The following is an 18,574-nucleotide window of genomic DNA, read 5'->3' as shown; positions in this document are numbered from 1 at the left end:
CAAATACTAAATGTGAAGTGACAAAAGACTGTGTTAAAAATCAATATTAAATCCTGCAGTAGGCTAAAGAAAATACTGCAGCGTGCACGGACAAAAAAATCAAAACAGATTCAAGTGCGATGAGAATGTCAGTGTGCAAAAAACTGTCGAGTCTAAGATACTTAGTGAGCTTCACGTGTTTTTTTTCTTTTTGCGTGGATGGGTGCGGAGCGGCAGACACACATGAGCGCGTGCTACTTCTGTGTCTGACCGTCAATAACGTTAATTTATGTCACCATTCGGCCTGTCACAAGGCTTTTACTGGAGCTAAAAATCATCAACACTTTTACAATTTAATCAATATCATAAAAAATATGGTGCAGCAACAAGCGTTCCCTTTCTCCTGAGACACAGGTGCCAAACACGCTAATACAACTTGAAAATAATTTATGTGTTGAGCGGCGCCACGTCGCCACTTGAACTATTCTATGTCCCTCAGTTGATTGAAAAGGAAAATAACATTTTCTGCAGCGCTCGTAATGAGATGCCCTGCATAGCAACTGATAGTGTGCTCAAAAAAAAAAAAACACTGCTAATGGCTGCAGTGATGGAGGAGGAGAGGATCAAGTGTGTAGAGTGTATTTTCCTGAACACACTGTGTTCACCATTTAAAGTTTTATGAACTAATGTAAATTAAAATGAGCTTTTTGATGGAGTTCAAACACAAATGCAAACAAGGGGCGAAGTTATGACGGTTATCTCGGAGCCTGTGTCACAGACGACCCAAAGGAAGCAGCGGTTTGGCTCAGAGTGGAGATTACAAAGTGTTTTTCAGGGAACGTCCCAACAAACAAGCTGCTCCGTCAGTGGCTGTTCACTACCACTTACATATAATTTGGGATAAACCTGCAGGTCAGTTATCCTCTTACTCTCCGCAGCATGAATTTTGGCAGTTGCTATGTGGTCAACAGCTATTTGCACCTGGAGTGGACACAGCTGATGTGGCTGTTAGCCGTGTCTGTGGGTGCAGATGCAGATACACCTCCACCAGCAATCTCCCCATGGAACCACGTTTAATTCTCTAGGTCTGCATCAGATTTCACACTTGTACACATCCGTGCCCTGTGGTAGTTTTTCCTCACTCTTGTTGAGGGACAGAGGAAGTCGTTTTCTTGTTAATTCTATGCAAGATCCATGAACTATTCTCTCAAAAAAGAAAATCTTGCAGCGTTCTTCTCGGACACACACAGCATCCTTCCCCCAAGTTAAAAAAGTTCAGCCTCATCCACAACCTCACACGACTTCCTAAACTCTTCCAGCTATAAAGTGGCATTTAATGAGAACATCATGTGGCAGATGTTTAGAACGCCACCCGGCATATGGCGCTGTGCATTGCAATAATTTGCACCATCCTGTACCTTGCTTCTTAACAGCAAATACACGAGAGGCTTTTGGAGCCAATGGGATTTGCTGCATTCCATATGAGTGTAAAATAGCTCAATAGCTGCCATGTGATTATTTTCACCCAGGAACAAACAGACACTGTTTTAGTTTGATCCTGTGGTAGATTTTGGGAAGATGATGCAGCTCTCCACGACCAGATCTTGCCGGATGCTGGGCCCTTGAAGTCCATACAAAGTTTTTAATTTGTGTGCACAAGATAATAACTTGTTCCCACAAAATAAATATCTTGTGCACACAAGACAAATAACTTGTTTGCACAATTTTCCTACAAGAGCAACAAGAATTTTATAACATGACATTCAGATATGAAAAAGTTCTCTCCGTCGTGGTGCGCACAAGATATTTATCATGTGCAAACAACTTAATAAACAAGATTGAAAGTATCATCAGTGTGGACTTTAGAGGCTCAGTAGAATGGTGACGGCTTGGATTGGTTTGGTGATTCTTGTCAGACTGATCTGGGGGGGGGGGTTCTCGTCCTTGTTTTACTGCAGTTGGCCTCCAGCTCTTTTTTTCACTGCCGCCTATTTGACACGACATAGTCAGTAAACCCAGGTGCTGCTAATCCCATGAATCAAGGCCGTGCACCTAAAGAGAACAGAGCGTTCAATAACGTCATTATTATAACGACGAGGCAGTTTGATGAGTAGGAAAAGGTCCCGGTGTTCCTGATAACCTCCATAATGACTCTGTTCTATTCAAGAGTCCCAGTCATTAACTTCATTATCTCCATCAGTGCGTCTCCTCAGCTGCTTTCAGACAGGCACTGAACTCTGGAGATCTGGAGTGTATTGTTAAAAGTAAATCCTTTAATTGTGATTATTTGAATAAATACATCTAATAAAACTAATTTCTTTCAATGTTTTTTTTAATTAAGCAAATAACTTTTTCTCCCATAGCTCTGTTGCTAGGCCACGGCAGTAAAGGCGGAAAGCAGCTGGTGATGAAAAAAAGAAAATATCTCAGGATGAAAAAGTGGAGCCTTTGACGAAGAATAAACCGAGGACGACGTCGAGAGAGTTTCAGGTGATAAAAGCCCAAGATGTGCTGTAAACAAAAACGTGATCTTGTCGCTGTTGTGTCAGAAACTTACAGTTTTTGCCACCGAGGTTTAAAAATGGACCTCTGGTCAGTTCAAACTCTCTCTTCTCTGCTCCTGCTTATCTCTAAAGTGACCACCTGTGCTTTGTAGCTCTGGGCTGCTTCCACATTTTTAAAAAATGGATCTTAAACTGCAGCGGTTTTCAAGTGTTTGTGAGGCTGGTGTCGCCACAGAATGGTTAATGTGCCACAGCCTCAATATGTGACTCCTTTTTTAACCTTCTTATTCATGTTATGTGTCTGTTGCTGAATCTCTCTGGCTGACAGGTAATAAATATTAATATGAATACATAATAATATGCTGTATAATACCCTCAACATTTGCTGCAAGCACTTGACCCCTTTGAAATGTTGGTGCCAGATTTTTATCTGATTTTGACATCGCTGAATATCTTGCGGAGTCGTTTTCTTTTTCTCTATTATACACTAGTTTGTTTTTTTGTAGACAATCATCACTGATTCATTTATGTTTGACCTTCTGAGCTTTAAATATCTTTTTTTTAGTCACGGGCTTGCGTTCAGTTTCTACTTTCAAATGATTTTCCCAGAATTCCTCAGTAATCAGAAGACGGGGTATCTTGGCATTGTTAGTACAAAAAGGAAGAAATGTTTTATGTACGTATACTTCTTGCTTTTCCAATTTTAAATGAGCCTGCGGCATATTTGACAGTGCTCTGTTTTCAGAGAGTAGTTGCGGAGGCGATGGGATGGTGGCAGCAGAGGGAGCTTGTTAAAAGAACAACAGCTCTGGCTTTCATGGGAGAATGAGCGCGCTGACTACTGAAAGCATGCTGTGCAAAGATCTACAGGCTTTGTGCGATGCCTGCGCCAAATGGATCTGCCTGTGCCAGAATGATGTAGTGGGAGTGAAAGGATCCACGGACACAGCGAGAGTCCTTTTACTCAATGCAGTGTTATTTTCCCTGAAAGGGGTTTCCACAAAATGACCAAAGCCATCTGTTCGTATGCTGCATTTACCACAAAGCAAACATCACTCTGCTTATATTTGAAAAATAATAGGATGAGAAATAATTGGTTGTAAATCTGCACATTTGTGGTTTCAGTATGGGTTTTCTATAGAAGGGGAAACCTACTTTCAACAACACAAAATGATTTACATTCCATTCTTTTTATTGACAACAGATCAATTGAAATAAAGGCTATACACCACGTTCATGCCGTTCAGCAAGACCTTGATTCCAGCACCGTCAAACTTGGAATAAGAAACCATTCGAACCCGAGGACGTTGATTTCACTGCAGCTCACTCGGGAGTCTTCCCACAGTGCTTTGCAGCGTACCTCCAGGTGCTTCTGGATCACGAGCGTTCCATCTCCTCCAACCCTGAATCAGCCCGCACCATCAAATTTGAAGCAGACCAGCGTGAAAGGCAAATGATTACAATCTGCTGATTGAATTCCACCGGGCCGTTCTGCGACAAACGTCTCCTTAAAAAGCGCCAGCGAGTGTCAAATTTTGTGTTCCAGTGGGAGGGCAGAAGGGTCCAGTCCACACTGCTTCATCTGGACGGAGATATCGAACAGGTAGTCGTAGCATTCACACCTACAAAATGAGGCAGTATTTTGCATTAAAGTCAGTTTTCTTTGTTAAAATGTTCTTAATACAAATACACATTTAGTCATAAACAAGCTCAGAGAGGTTAATAGCACTGGGGGGGGGTAAATACTCACATGGTCTTGGCTTTCTCCCACGTCTCACCCCAGACATAAACACCGTGCCGGCGCACGAGGACCGCGCATGAATCAGGGTATTCATCCATCGCTAGAGCCATCCGGTCTTTCAAGTCCTTCTCCTCTGGTGTATTTTCAATAATTGGCACCACCAAGGTGTCATCGTACCTGTGTAAATACAGGAAACGAAAATATAAACGACACCCAGGCTGGAAACTATTTGAGGCATCAACATTTGCCATCAGCTTTAAAGTGGAGTTAACTTTTCAGACAAGACAATAAGAAATCCTGAACTGAGGGAACAAGGCCTGTTTTACACAGATCAACTTCGAGATAAGGACCCGCAGGTTTTATCCTGTTACTCGGTGAGTCAGGCAAGACAGGACATATTCTCGAGATGCCAAACAGATATTTCCATATTATCTTGTGTGTGTAAATACCGACAGTGTGTGTTGAAATTTTCCTCTTCTTGCAGTTGCAAGATGAACCTTGGTTAAGCTTTTCTTAACCCCGATGAAGGTAAAAACTCTGACGTGTTGATTTCCACAACAAAGATGTCTGATGTTCGATTGGCAGTCTTTGATTTTGTCTTCTAAATAGGGTTAGATGTTGTGATAGGACATTTCTTACTCCCCATGTTCTGTATCAGCCTCAAAAATCCACACCTTAAAGACAAACTCTGCAAAGCTCTACTCGACCAGGAACCTACTTGGACATCACCAATCCCCGCTGCTTGATTACGTACCGATAGTTGGAACCTGAGGTGCCCTTGCGAATCCCCTTGATCATCTCCTGGTGTGTTATCCTGAACTCTTTGCCAGGATACAGCAGCGTTGCCATGACAGCAGCCTTGGAGTGGGTGTGTATGACTGCCTGAGCCCCTGTATTTTAACAAAGGAAAATCAGATTTGGATTTTTTGAAATGTTATCTACAGGTGTGGTCTTTCTGAAATGATAACTGTCACGAGGCAAGAGGGAGAGAAAAAAAGCGATGAGCTTGAATTACGATGCCCACGGTGGTATCACGTCAGTATACAGTCCTCTCTGTTTATTTATTGAAATAACTACAATTTCAGGAGAAACCACAGATTCCAAATGGACAACCGTATTTTGTGCAAAATAATATTACAGATTTATCCAAAAGACTAGAATCAGTGCTTTTTGTAGTTGTACAGCGTCCGTCAAACAGTCGAGTTGCAGGAAATAAAGTCACAACCTCTTCTTCTGTTCCTCAGTTATGACGTTAAAATAAAATTAAACCTTTTTTTTTTTTTTTTTCCAGAACATTAGGGCTCTTTGAAATGTATATAAAACCTAATTTCCATTCAGCCTTTTAAATATCTGTATTTAAATGAAAAGTAATTTTCTTCCTTTGTGCTGCAGAACAGCACTGACTTCATTTGAAAGGTAATAGGTGGGATTGAGAAACTGATCAGCTCTATCGCTGACTGACTTCAAACTGTGGTTATTATAGGCGCACTGCGGTGACTCACCTCTCATAGTGTAGGCATTCATAAAGAGCGGCGTGCACTGGCTCTTCTTTAACTTCTTCAAGGGAGGCGGACAGCTGATGTCCCTCTCCTCCATGTCACACACAAACAGGTCTTCTGGCTGAGCAGCACAAATATTACAGAGGTGTGAGTTATTTGAATACTGCTCATTTAAAACTGGTTGAATGAGTCATCGTCTCTTATTAGGGAAGGGAAAACAATTCAGACTGTGCTAAAAATTGCTCACCTGCATTCTCTCCTTCTGGACACCGGATGGTGCGATGTAGATGTGCTCTCTATGAGAAACAGAACATACAACATGGTTGGAATAAATATCAAGTAAAGGGACAAAACACTTTTTTTTGTGTTAGGCTTCATCCATACTATGTTTTTGGCTCCGTATCAGTTCTACTCCCCGCCCATACTAACATGGCTGAAAACCAACATAATGTCCAGAGTCATTTGGTTGCAGAAAGACCGAGGCTACAAACACGTGTAAAGACAAATAAGAGATTGTGTCCTTCGCATGAATGATTTAACTGCAAGGTCAGAAACGCTTGTAATTGATTATCCATGTTGTGTTCAACACTGATGGTCGAGGCTGATGCCGGTTGCTTTCTTCCAAAATGGGATCATGTGATAAGAGCTCGACGAATCAATGAAGATTCCATTGTGTTCCGAAAAAGATGCAGAGTGTCTCCATCACTGTTTTCAGGCATCTCTGCAATGACTGAAATGCAGAACCTAACTTCTCTGTTTTAACAGCTCTTAAATTCGAGAGTACTGCGGACGTCAAGTGTATCCGCAAACAGTTGATGCGTTTTCAAATAAAAAAATATGGGGTGTTGCCTTAATTTTCGTGGAGCATCATGTCCTTCCACAGAAAACAAATCACTGAACAGGTCCGAGCTTCTTATGTCTTCCCCTCAGAGAAAATGTTCTGGCGTGTACTGGCTTGAATCTATCCGGCTATTGCAAAACATGACAGAGTCACGAAAGCTTTTCAATCCATCTATAAAAGGCCCAATACCCCAAAGCACCTATTGTAAGTGATTCGTTGTGTTTCTGCATCACTGAACATTTTCCTTAAACTGCTTTTTGTGGATCAGGCTCCATCCTTCCATTTTTCTTGACGTACACATTGAGCTGCAGACATGCAATAACATGCAAATAACTTCAGTGACTGTCTTGTGTCACTTTTACTTACTGTTTTGTCACTGTTGGAAAGTCTTTCTCTGGCCGTAGCCCAAAAAAACCCACTGAGAAAGAAGACTCAAATGAAAAATATAGTAATACTGCATTGCGACGTTTAATATACATAAACAGTGATCATATTTTTAACTTAAGTCTTGAGCAGCTTAACATTTTCCCATAGAATGTAGAGGATACAGCAACTGTACTCTTCTTTATCTAACAACAAGCGCACCAGATAAAGGAGTAGCATATTGATTTTGAGTGCAAGTTTTGGTGAGGCGGCCTCAGGCTCTGACTCATCTCTGAGTCAAACCAAAGCAACTGTAGAAAAAAACAGGGTTTCTAAACTTAAAATTCAGAGCTGCACTCACTGAAAATATAAATACACTCATTTTTGTGGAAAACACTCCCGGCTCTTCAGTTTGCTCCATCTATCCACACAGCTCTTAAGATTCCTGAGCACTGTTTAAGCACAATTAATATACATATAGGAACATTTATGATTCATTAAGCCATTTATAAACAGTTTACTAGCAGCCGCAAATTAAATTCTATAGATACAGATAGTAGACCGTGTGGGATGGGTCCACAGATTGACTTTTATTTGTACAATTTTTGATTATAGATTTTTATTAGTATAGGGGTAAGCTGGATTCTGTTTGATCCGATTTAATTGTATATTTTACATATATATACATAGTATGTATGTAATCTACGGTTACGTCCATGCTACAACGTTTTTGTTTTGCTAGTCACGACCAATCAGGAAGCAAAGAGTTTTTAAACTCAAATGGGGCCCAAACTTCTCAGACATAGTAACAGTGATGCGTTTTTATAGTAAAATGTAGTAGCCCTCAAATAAAAGTGCAAAGAATCTTAAAAGACTGTCACTCTGCCTGCTGGTCTCATAAACTTTTTCAAACCAAGGCAGCTGCAGGACGAGCTCAACCTTGTGGTTCACATTCGAGCCGGTGACAACTTGAAAATAGTCATCAAACCCACGGCTCTTTTGAGAAATGATCATTTACAGAGATCCAGCAGAGGAGTTCGGCAGAGAACTGCCTATTTTTATCTAAATCTCAAAGTATAATAATTTAACAAGATGAAAGAAAATAGTCTGGAATCACGTTAGAGTGACAGTTTTTTTTCTTTCTTTCTGTCAGAATGAAACAGCAGCATACGTGGAGCGGCAGTCAGAGAATCTTATTTGGTTTCTTCGTGAGGTTTCATCAGGTTCCCCGGCAGGGCCTTTATAAATGTCTGCCAGTCCCCATTTCAGGCAAGGATTTGCTAATGGGTGGTGCCTTCTTTGTAGCTGCCATCCAAAATAACACAGTTCAAAGACGTTTGTAATAACCTGTCAAAGTCTTCAGTTTGAATTCGGCTTCATTATGGAAAAACCGTGGCCTTCCATCTTCTCCCCTAAATTTACACACATTGTCAAAACCAATAAAACTGACCTCGCATTAGCCCCCGCTGCACTTTTGTCAGCATACAAAGTTTAAAAAAAAAAAAATCCCTCACAGCATTTAGTAGCATCTTAACAACTGTCAAAGTTATGCAAATTCAGAAGTTAAACGATGGCATGCCAATTCGTAATTAAATTGGAATAACAGGCCCATTTAGCAGCAGTTTAAGCTGGAATAAACAGTTACAGATAAGTATATGAGCATAAAAATCATGTAATATTTCTGATCCTCCACATTATTCTACAAAAACTTGATCTAGATACAAACCCTCGTCTGATACTGATCCCTCCGCCCGTCCCTGTCACCCATCCCAGCTGGTAGAAGAGTCGACATAACTCAGGGATGAGTAGTCGTGGATGCGCCAGGTCCTGGAACAGACACAAAATTGTTGACGGCTTTATCACAGCTCAAGTTTATCACATTTTATCACACATAAATCAGTATGTGTGTGTGTGACCGCTACTGAGTTGTACATTTTGTTTTTCTCCCGAAGACATGGTGCGTTTCCAAAGCCTTGTTCAGACCTGGTATTAACAACTGCCATCATAACTTTGCTCGTCAAGTATAAAGAATGCAGCAGGAAATGTCATTTACTCGCGTCTCTCACTCTCATTTCACCATGGAACTGAAACTAGGACATTTGCGTTCTCACACACACACACACACACAGCCCCTCTGGAGAATGTCAGGAGAAAGCACGGAGTTCGGTGCACGGCTGAAAGCATCTCAGCACAGGTGTAAACGCACACAGTGTCTCCCATACATTGATTTCTTTGTAGGGGCCCACCATGATACCAACGTTGACCGCCACATTATTTCATTGTAGAGCTCCACACGGCAAATTGATAAGCTCAGCATCTCATGCAGCGTGGGCTCTCTGTCTGGAGCGCACGTCTTTATTTAGAGAGTGGATCAATTATATCACAGGGGGTCATTCGAGATCAACGTGACGACGTCAGGTGTGAACTGTGATCGGATCATCCAAGATGCATGTGAATACCAGGTACGCTCATGATTTCCCACACACACGCAGTTCCAAGTGTTCATCTGTCGTGCTGATGCTTGCCTGTTTCTCTGTGACCTCTTGTCGCTCATCTTGGAAGCCATTGCCGGTACCACAAACAGACGACATCTCCTGTGAGAAAAACCGTTGACAACATTAATATCAATTTGACAATGCCAAGAGATGCCTGGGAAACGGTTGCAGCAACAAATATTTTTTTGTCATACGAGACAGGCTAAGTGCACTTAAGTAGGTTTTTTTTTTTTTTTTTACTTCCTTGTGTTGATTCATTCCCTGTTGGAATCAGATACTGTTTGAAAAATGCAGGGGGAATACACGAGAAGTAATTTACTGTTATCAGTCATTCCTTCCTTTTCTTCACCTCCCACATGTCAGTTAACAGATAATCCGCGGTTCCCTTAGTTGGAAGGATGATGGCACAATGGACATCCCCTTGTTTTTAAGAGCGTTGAAGTGAACCAGTATGATCTGAGAAAATGTTTGGAGCTGACTGTTGGAAAAGGAAATGAATTGGTGTTCTGTTGGTGTGGTCAGGGGGGGGGGTCAAGCTGTGTCTTCATAGTAGTTTGTGAAATACATTGCTGTACAGTTAATAAACAATGTCCAGTGATTTGTGTGTCAGTTTGAACAGGAAACACCAAAGTACTTTCTGGTTTTAAAAAAGCCCAAATAAAAACAAACAAGCCACGACAGAGAGCGTTATCGACTGCTACCTGTGGACTCGCTTGATGCAGAGACGCCAGTATTGAGAGAACATTTAGTTTTATTGTTTCATGTTTGACTACGGGTTTAAGGGATGGGTTGTGCTGCAGGGAACTGTGCAAACAGACAGTCAGAGGGATCCACCGAGCTGTGTTGACGGGTAAATAGTGTTAGTTAGCTTTTTTGAGTTTACAGTAAAGATGGACTGGTTTAGTGGAGGAGGATACGCTAATGTGAGATGCCTGTGAGCTACACAGCTAGAATTCCCTCAAGAGCTGAATGTAGGAGCACAAGATGGATTTACTTCAAGTGCAAAGCGTTAACTACAACTGACAATCGATCGTTGCTTATGTGACTTTTGTCGTGATTGGTGTCCAACTGTAGGAGGAGACATGATATTATTGCCATGTTGTGGCAGTAGGTTATTAATTTGATTGTAAATCTGTTAACTTCACGTTTGCAATCTATCATGGGAAATCCCAGTTTCAATGAAAAACTGTTACGTTAAGTGTTGCTGACAATGGGTGACATTTTAAAGATAGTACTTAGTCAAAAAAACATCAACGGATTAATTGAAAAATAACTGACTATTTATTCAAAAGAAATGGGGTATCATGACGGTAACAAATTCTGTATTTCTCAATAACTACTTTCTGTGACGTTATGCTTATGTTGTTATTTTTCTAGGAAATTTGCGGTGGCTACTCCGCAGAAACTAAACAAGTCGGCACAAATACTTCTTTGAGCAATTCTGTGTCATCCAACACTGAGAACTAAATGATCTTGTACAGAGCTGCTGATGTCACTAAGTAAATAAATATATACGCCATTCATTTCAACAAAGTGGATCAACGTTGCCTCTTCAGATGCATCATTGCCGTTTGTTAATCTTACACCCGAGCAAACAACTGTGATATGGTGCACGAGGCCAACACTTTCAAAACGAGCACAATTTAGATCTGAATATACAAAAGAAGCTGAAAACACAGATATTAAAATTTTTTATTTTAGCAGTTTTACTTGATTTAATTGACTAAATATACCAGATTTTCTGGCGGTTTCCGGTTCTTAAATGTGAGAATTCACTACTTTTGCTAAATTGAACGTTTGTTGGTACGGATCCGTGGACGTCTCGGGACGCAAGATAAACTTCTGAAGAGCGTTGAGATAATAAAAATGTAATCTAAGAACAAATAAGATTTAAAAAACGATTTAATTAAGCCTGTGATCTAACGATATTTAATCGTAACCTCTATTTGGTTGTTTTGTCTCTTACCTTGTTTTCCTCATACTTTAAATTCACAATGTTCAATGTTTAGCTTCAATGGCACAAACATTAAGTCGAGTTGTTTTCTAAAAACTAGAGGAAACTATTTTATTTAAGAGTTTAGTGATGTATAAGAAACTAGTGAACTGTGATCAAGCATCGACTGATGGTGTCTGACACCATATAAACCAGGTCAAACACAGAGTTCATGTTTTAAAAAAGTTCTCATAAGTAGCTGTTGTTGTTGACAGAGGAGAACACGTGGCTTGAGGATTCATTTATAAGTTCAATCACACGTCACGCGTCATGAACTCTCTCCAGGAAATGAAGCTAAATGTGAGTAGCGACGTTTTCTGCAGCATAAAGGTTAAGGGTTAGCTAGCTAGGCTAGGCTAAGCTTAGCTGGGTGATGTGGTGTTAGCTCGTTCGATGCAGGGCGAAGTGAAGTTGTGCGCAGCTAGCTAATGCTAACGCTGTCTCGGCTGTCTTGGGTTAACTTTAAAGAAAGAAAGAAAACACACTCGTCCCGTTCTCACGGTTCCCTCTGCGGCAGCGCGACGACGCTGCGAACGACTTCTTACCGTTTCCTCGTGTTGTTAATCCAGTCTGCGTTCAAAGAGAGCGACGTAGTGACATGCTAACGCCTGCAGCTAATGCTACTGCTAACGCTGCGTCGTCTACGTGCGACGCGGGAGCGTTGTGGTGAATATGGTTCCCCCCTGTAGTTAGTGTCAATCCACGTTGATGGGATTATGTGAAATTGTGATTGTGCGCCGTGGAAATTGTTAATTGGGATTAAAGTGAGATTATAAACAGATGGAAACATGGCTGTGTGTATTTATATACATATATATATATATATATATATATGTATATAAATATATATATGGTCCAGATAAACTTCTGGTATGGGTGATACCACATTTGAATACTTTCTTATAATTTAACAGATACTTTCTGAAATTGGTTTGTGGTTATATTTTTTAGAAAAATAAATTAATTGCACTTTAAGGTAATTTAACAGCCAGTGATAAAAAAAAAAAAAATGTTTTGCAAAAAGCTATTAAAATGACATCAAATAAAAATTTGCAAATGAGTTGATAAAAATACTCTGATTAAATAATAGTAAAATAAATGAGTTGTAAAACTGAATCATATCATCTGTAGTGGAAGATGTATTGAGATTATTCATTGTAAAATCATTGTACAAATATTAAATTCTGCCTTTATAAAAAAAAAGAAAAGCTCAGTTAAAAGTAAAGAAGTAGAAGCAGGCTATAAAAATACACTCATTGTTCTGGCTACAGAAACAAGTGTGTGTGTTTTAAATGCACACTAAAAATAAAGTGAGGATGCTTTCGGAAATTATTGAAATAGTTTTTAAATTAGCTTCATACAAAAGTGCAGTGTCACCACCCTTTGCACCAGGGCTCCAGGGTAGTTGGATGCTCCGAGCATCTTGTAAGACCTGCCACATTTCTTCTGTGGATCCATTTGTCTCCTCTTGTAACTTAGACCATGATGTCGAGATCGGGGCTCTGCGGGCGTCTCAACCATCTGTTGCAGGACTCCTCATCATTACAGAGGATATTTATAATGAATGAATGATTTACAGACGGCTACCTGTTGGGACTGCACGATGGATTAGAACTAAAACATTTATTTGCCTAAATCCTAATTTTACTTGTGATATACTGATATACTATCTATTTTTACAAATACATCCCCTCATACTCTCAATACTCCCCTGGTTTATAGCTCAGTCTGGTCCTCCATTAGTGTTTATGCTATCAGAGCTAACATACTTATTTTAAAATCTACATCGTCCATTTCTGCTCATTGACTTAATTAACTCTCTCTCTGTTCTACATCAGACTCTATGTTGTACATTTTGACATTTGACTTAGAATTAACTTTACAGATTTGATTTTTGCTCGTACCTTTCTGGCCATTTCACTCCGGTTTCAGTCTCTTTATATAAACACAGACTACAAGTTTACCTGGAAATAACAGCTGGACAAAGATGTGCAAGGATGAAACCATAGCTGTTTATGCAGGACATGTTGTATTGTTATGACACACTCCATAGAGTCATACAGGTAGTGCAGGAGTTTGATAGGGAATGCTGGAATTAGCATTTAAATTATTACTTATAATTAACCAAATTGTTTTCCCCTGTGTGTGTGTGGGAGGGTTTTTCTCTGAATACTGCAGAGTGCTAATTGGGAATGCTAAATCAACCGTAGGTGTGAATACGTGAGGTAATGGATGCTCGTGTCTGTGTGTTGGCGCTGCAATACGCTGGTGACCTGTCCTGGGTTTACCCCGCCTCTTGCACAATGTCAGCTGGGATTGGCAACACCCCCGCTGCCAGCCTAAAAGATTTAGCAGAGTAGATGATGGTTGGATGGATGATTTATTTTTGCCACTTCGCATACCTTTAAATGATATAAATTACAGAGCCCCCTGTTCTTGAATATACGCGGTAAATATATCTGTTGTCATATAAACATTTACTGCATAAGAAAATATGCATATTGATTTTAATGATGGTTGCAAAGTAAGAAAACAACTCTTAAATTGAATGATTCAGCAGAATAGCTGCCACCTGCACTGCTTTGTGTTCCCTCCCTTTGCTTTCATCCCTCATGGGTTATTCAGGCAGAGAGGTTCAAATGCCATTCAGATATAAATAAACACAAACAGCTTATACAAGCAAGTTTGACTAAATGGTGACTGTTTACAAGCGACAACAATAATGTTATCTTCAATGCTAAGTCGATAACTTTAAATATGTTAATAATCGTCCATATTATTGTAATTGACTGTGTGATGAGTCACCAGTAATCACCTGGAAACGGACACACAAAAACACTGTGATTTGGGTTACAGCACAAAGGGCGGCAGGGGAGAAGAGCTTTCATTAGTATTTTTATGGAAAAACTCATCTTGTTTGGCTGATGGTAAATCGTTTCTCATTTGAAAATTAAATTCTATTCAAAACAAGCCAGAAACACATAACATTTCTGCATCTATCCAGAACACGCTGTCTCTTTGCTCAAAGGAACTTTACCTGGAATAGTTGACGATCGCCGCGTGCAGAGCAGCCACTCCTCCTAACAGCTTTGCTTTGTTCCCTGTTGAGAAGACTCCAAGTCTCAAACTGTGTATGAGAACCTGAAAATAATGCTGTGAGTAATGTGTTTTGGCCAATCTACCGTCTGGCAGATGTCACTGAGGGTCTACCTCTCGTCAGAGGTCTCATCAGAGATGAGTGAGCGTCTTGTGTAAGAGTGAGGTGTCATGAAACTCTGCAAACTGCGCCGGTGGAACACACACTGCCCGGGGTTGTGGAAAATTGGTTTGAAAAAGCTCAGTCTTTGATCATGTTACAACACATATATGATTATATCTATGGGCAGATGTATGGACTGTATATGGATTCACACAGCTCAACTTTAATCTTTTTCAAAGCTACCTTCCTGCTCTTAAATCACCAATTATCTAATGGATTGATTTGCAATTAAAACTACAGATATAAATGTCCCATGAGGATGAACCCATATAACTTTAATTCATTAAGTAATTACATCCAGCAGCAGGTTAAATGTTCACTTATATCTCAAAATCAATTGAATGAATCAGTGCGAAAATTGGCACACGCAGCCAATTCTGAGTCAATGAGGCTGGTGACTTTTGATGATTATTATTGTTGGCCTTCATTAAGTGTAAACATGTCATCCAGAGTGAAATATCAAACGCATTTACAATAGAACACAGTAAATGTAAATGTGAAGGCAGGAAAATAAATAAATATGGTAAAAAAACATGCAAAAAAACCTAATAACGAAGCGTTTCAAAGTGGAACATGATGTCTGATAGTCATCCATTCATCTACTGTCATATTTGAATTTGATCAACGAGGAAAAGAAGGTTTCAGTCAGTGTGTAAAAATAGATGTCCGTCTCAGATTAAAGTATTTTTGAAGCCCCCAGTGACAATCCATAGAAACCTGTTTGTGTTCATCGGACAGTTACTTCTTTGTAAGTTTTTTTGTTTATTCATCGTGGAGCGGAACAAATGCAAATCAACCCATCCTGGATATTGTTGGTCCTTTAACCCTCAAGGCATTTTTCACCGACAAATGAAAAGGAGTGGCACCTTTGTATCTAGCTGCCTGCCATGTTTTGCCATGTCAAGTTTTGTCAGTGGTGTAAATAAATCCAGCCGAGCCAGATTGTGGATGAAGACGTCAGCATACTGGGCTCCTGCCTAATTTCTTCAGCAGTTAGCAACGTGGAAACACAAACATTGGGTGTGTCCCAAAATGGTTTCCAGGTGGTGAGTAGCGCAGGAAGTTATAGTTGCGGATGTGTTTTATTGGGTGTTAAAAGAAATCCAGAGAATTTAGCACTCTATTAAAAATGAATGACAGTTATACTTTTGATCAATTGAAAAACTGGCATGGACCAAAAACCAAGAACACAAAGAACGGACGTTCTCAGATAAATGTCCCAAATGAAGTGTTTGATTTAAATGATGGCTGCAAATGAAAATGCATGATCCATCTTGTAGAAAACCACTCTGCTTAAGCCGCACCACTTATTTACGTTTGACTGGGAATTGAATGATTCAGCAGATTAACTGCCACCTGCACTGCTTTGTGTTCCCTCCCTTTGCTTTCATCCAATATGGGTCAAACAGGGATAGAGGTTCAAATGCCATTCAAATAAAATAAACACAGCTTTAAGCAAAGTTTGATTTAGCGGTGACGGTTTTGCAAGCCACGACTATAAAGTTATGTTCAATGCTAACTCGTACACTTCAGTTTTTTTTATTTAGGTTTTAGAAGAAAGGCGGTGGGGGAGAAGACTTGATGATGCTTACACTCAAATTATATACCAACATATTTTTTCAGCTCTTATCATTTTTAAATTTCTACTATGACATTTTAGTTGTATGAAGACATAACACTGAAGTGTTTAGAAATGAAAACATAGATTCAGATTAAATAGTGTAAATGTTCCGTATTCATAAAACATTTCCTTGGCCTCATCTATCCATTCATCCAGCGCTACTATGTGCTGTGCTTGTGCTCGTCAAAGCCCTCAGGGGAAATTTCGGGGTTCAGTGTCCTGACAGGACACTTTAGAATCCAGACCGGAGCAGCTGAAGATTAAACCACTGTCCTGGTTGGTGGACGACCCGCTCCTGCAGCCTCAGCCAACCATAATGGAGCTCACGGTGACCATCTCTAAAAATGAATATATATTCTGGATGGAACAAGGTGAACAATGTTGCATCAACTTTCCAAACTTCCAGTGACCGTAATGTTTCGATTCCAGTTTTCTTTCCTCCGTATTATGGTTTAAAAATCCCCCTTCACACCTCATAAGGTCAAAATTGAGGAAAGAGGCAGTGATGAGCTCTGGTGTCTTTGTCCTGCTATTGTGAATCTGACGAACTGAAGAGGATATTTGTCCACGGTGCGGTGACTAGTTACTCTCATTATTTTTGGTCGTGGTAGCGCAGACCGCTGAGCTCAGCCGTCTGGGGATTTTAGGGACAGCAACAATAGTGGCTGCTGTGAAACATGAAATAAGAGCGGAGGGAGGGAGTCTGCAGTCTACACGCGCTGCTAATTGACCTGCACATGCCCAGCAGACCAAAGACCTCGTGTTCTGCTGCTTTGCAGAAGTTTGTCCAGTGATACGTTTGATTATACATGAACACAGAGAAACCACCGTGAGTTTGAAAGTGCGGTGATCCTGAGGTGAATGTGTTTTTTTTTTCAGGGAATCGCTTGAGAAAAAAGATGAACATCAAAGATTAGACTCGTACATTTGCAGTGCTTGTGTTCAGACTGGGCTTTTTGAAATTCAGGCTATTTCACTTTTCAAGATTTAAAACGCACTGGAATTTATTTTTTTGAAGAAAAGCCCTGCTCCAGCGGGGGGGCCGATGTTCAGGGCTCCATATCAAGGCTCGCTGCTGAAAAATGTAAAACACTCAACCAAAGAGAAATACTGCTCTGAGTCTAAATATCTCAAGAACGTAAAGCAACAGCTCAACTCAAAATGAGAATCCAGTCATTACCGATTCACCCTCATGTTAGTTGAAAAGCATTTGAAGTTTGCAGGATGATGAAACTCTTCGCCAGTTAAAGCCTCCACTCACGTTGCTTTTAAGCTTTTTCCCCAAAAAATTCTGACGTTATCATTTTGCACAAAAAAAAAAAAACAATTTCCAGATTAAGCTGCTCATGTTAAGTTTTAAACCAACTATTCAAAAGGCAGTAGAGCTCAACAGTGAGAAGTTCAGTCGGTGATAAATGAAGATAAATGTGTTTTATTCGCGATCAAGCTGAATTACCACACTACCCACAATCCTCAGGTGTAATAGCGACGTCTCTGATTTTTTACCACAACCACATTGACTGATCAGATCATTCAGCATACACTTGGTTACTAAACTACACACTGGATAAAATGCTGTACAAATACATACAAAACTACAATATATTCCAACTCTGGGTTGAATCAGAAAAGTGCGCTGGAAGTCGCTGGAATGGTTTTTTTACTCTTTTAGTTATCAAACTTCCAGAGAACTTAATCTTGACAGTTCAGTCGAAATATTAATTAATTTATTATATATAATTTCTCACATCTCATTGATAAAGCCAAAACAGGATGGTAGTCACCCAGTGTGTTGTTTATTCTCCCTAAAGGATTCATTACAATGGTTTATGGGGTGTGTGGTTCCTTCACTCTTTTTTGTGTTTACAGTATTTTAGATTTTTTTTTTTGATGATGATTCATCTACTAGCTCAGTGATTCTCAAACTGTGTGACGGTGGCCTGATAGCCGCTCCCGTTCTTTGTTTTTTTTCCACGTTAAACCTGATGTTTTACCTGGACTCATTTTTCGAATTGAGCAAGAGAGAGAGAGAGAGAGAGAGACAGAGAGAGAGACAGAGAGACACCTGCGGTAAACTTCGGTTCTCATAAAAACTCAAAAGGTTTAGTTTGTCCAGTCTGGACTACTGTTAAAAACATGGACCTATGTACATATTAAGTATTTAAAATATAAAGGGCCAATTCTAGGGTAAAGAAAACTACAATTCATACAATTTAGATGAAAAAACATTAGTGAAAACATCACTAGAATTATTTTATAAATACATTCCTGCCATTAGA

At 39.9% G+C, this 18,574-nt stretch overlaps 1 protein-coding gene across 2 annotated transcripts; it reads right to left on the bottom strand.

Moving 5' to 3' along the window:
- Positions 1-3,657: 3,657 nt before the first annotated feature.
- apip (APAF1 interacting protein) lies at positions 3,658-14,475 on the bottom strand. 2 transcript variants are annotated; one of them, XM_069526950.1, is made up of 8 exons: positions 14,453-14,475; positions 9,453-9,521; positions 8,654-8,754; positions 5,971-6,019; positions 5,727-5,844; positions 4,979-5,114; positions 4,234-4,401; positions 3,658-4,105 (listed from the first exon to the last, which is right to left on the bottom strand). In XM_069526950.1, the coding sequence occupies exons 2-8, from the start codon at positions 9,516-9,518 to the stop codon at positions 4,012-4,014; spliced, it is 732 nt and encodes a 243-aa protein (XP_069383051.1). In that variant the 5' UTR covers positions 9,519-9,521; positions 14,453-14,475; the 3' UTR covers positions 3,658-4,011. The 2 variants fall into 2 exon arrangements, with proteins under 2 accessions (XP_069383051.1, XP_019954943.2); XM_020099384.2 differs by lacking the exon at positions 14,453-14,475 and adding an exon at positions 11,961-12,118.
- Positions 14,476-18,574: the final 4,099 nt, after the last annotated feature.

The sequence above is a fragment of the Paralichthys olivaceus genome, chromosome 1, assembly GCF_024713975.1.
Source record: "Paralichthys olivaceus isolate ysfri-2021 chromosome 1, ASM2471397v2, whole genome shotgun sequence".
Taxonomy (NCBI): domain Eukaryota; kingdom Metazoa; phylum Chordata; class Actinopteri; order Pleuronectiformes; family Paralichthyidae; genus Paralichthys; species Paralichthys olivaceus.
The sequence above is the reverse complement of the archived record's forward strand: the minus strand, read 5'-3'. Positions and strand labels throughout refer to the sequence as shown.

Bases quoted from the DNA above. Each gene is read 5' to 3' on its own strand.
- apip (XM_069526950.1), bottom strand. From the start codon at position 9,518: ATGTCGTCTGTTTGTGGTACCGGCAATGGCTTCCAAGATGAGCGACAA. The intron at 4,402-4,978 runs GTACGTAATCAA...GTATTTACACAG, and splicing joins ACCTCAGGTTCCAACTATCG to GTACGATGACACCTTGGTGG. The intron at 4,106-4,233 runs GTGAGTATTTAC...CTCATTTTGTAG, and splicing joins TGGGAGAAAGCCAAGACCAT to GTGTGAATGCTACGACTACC.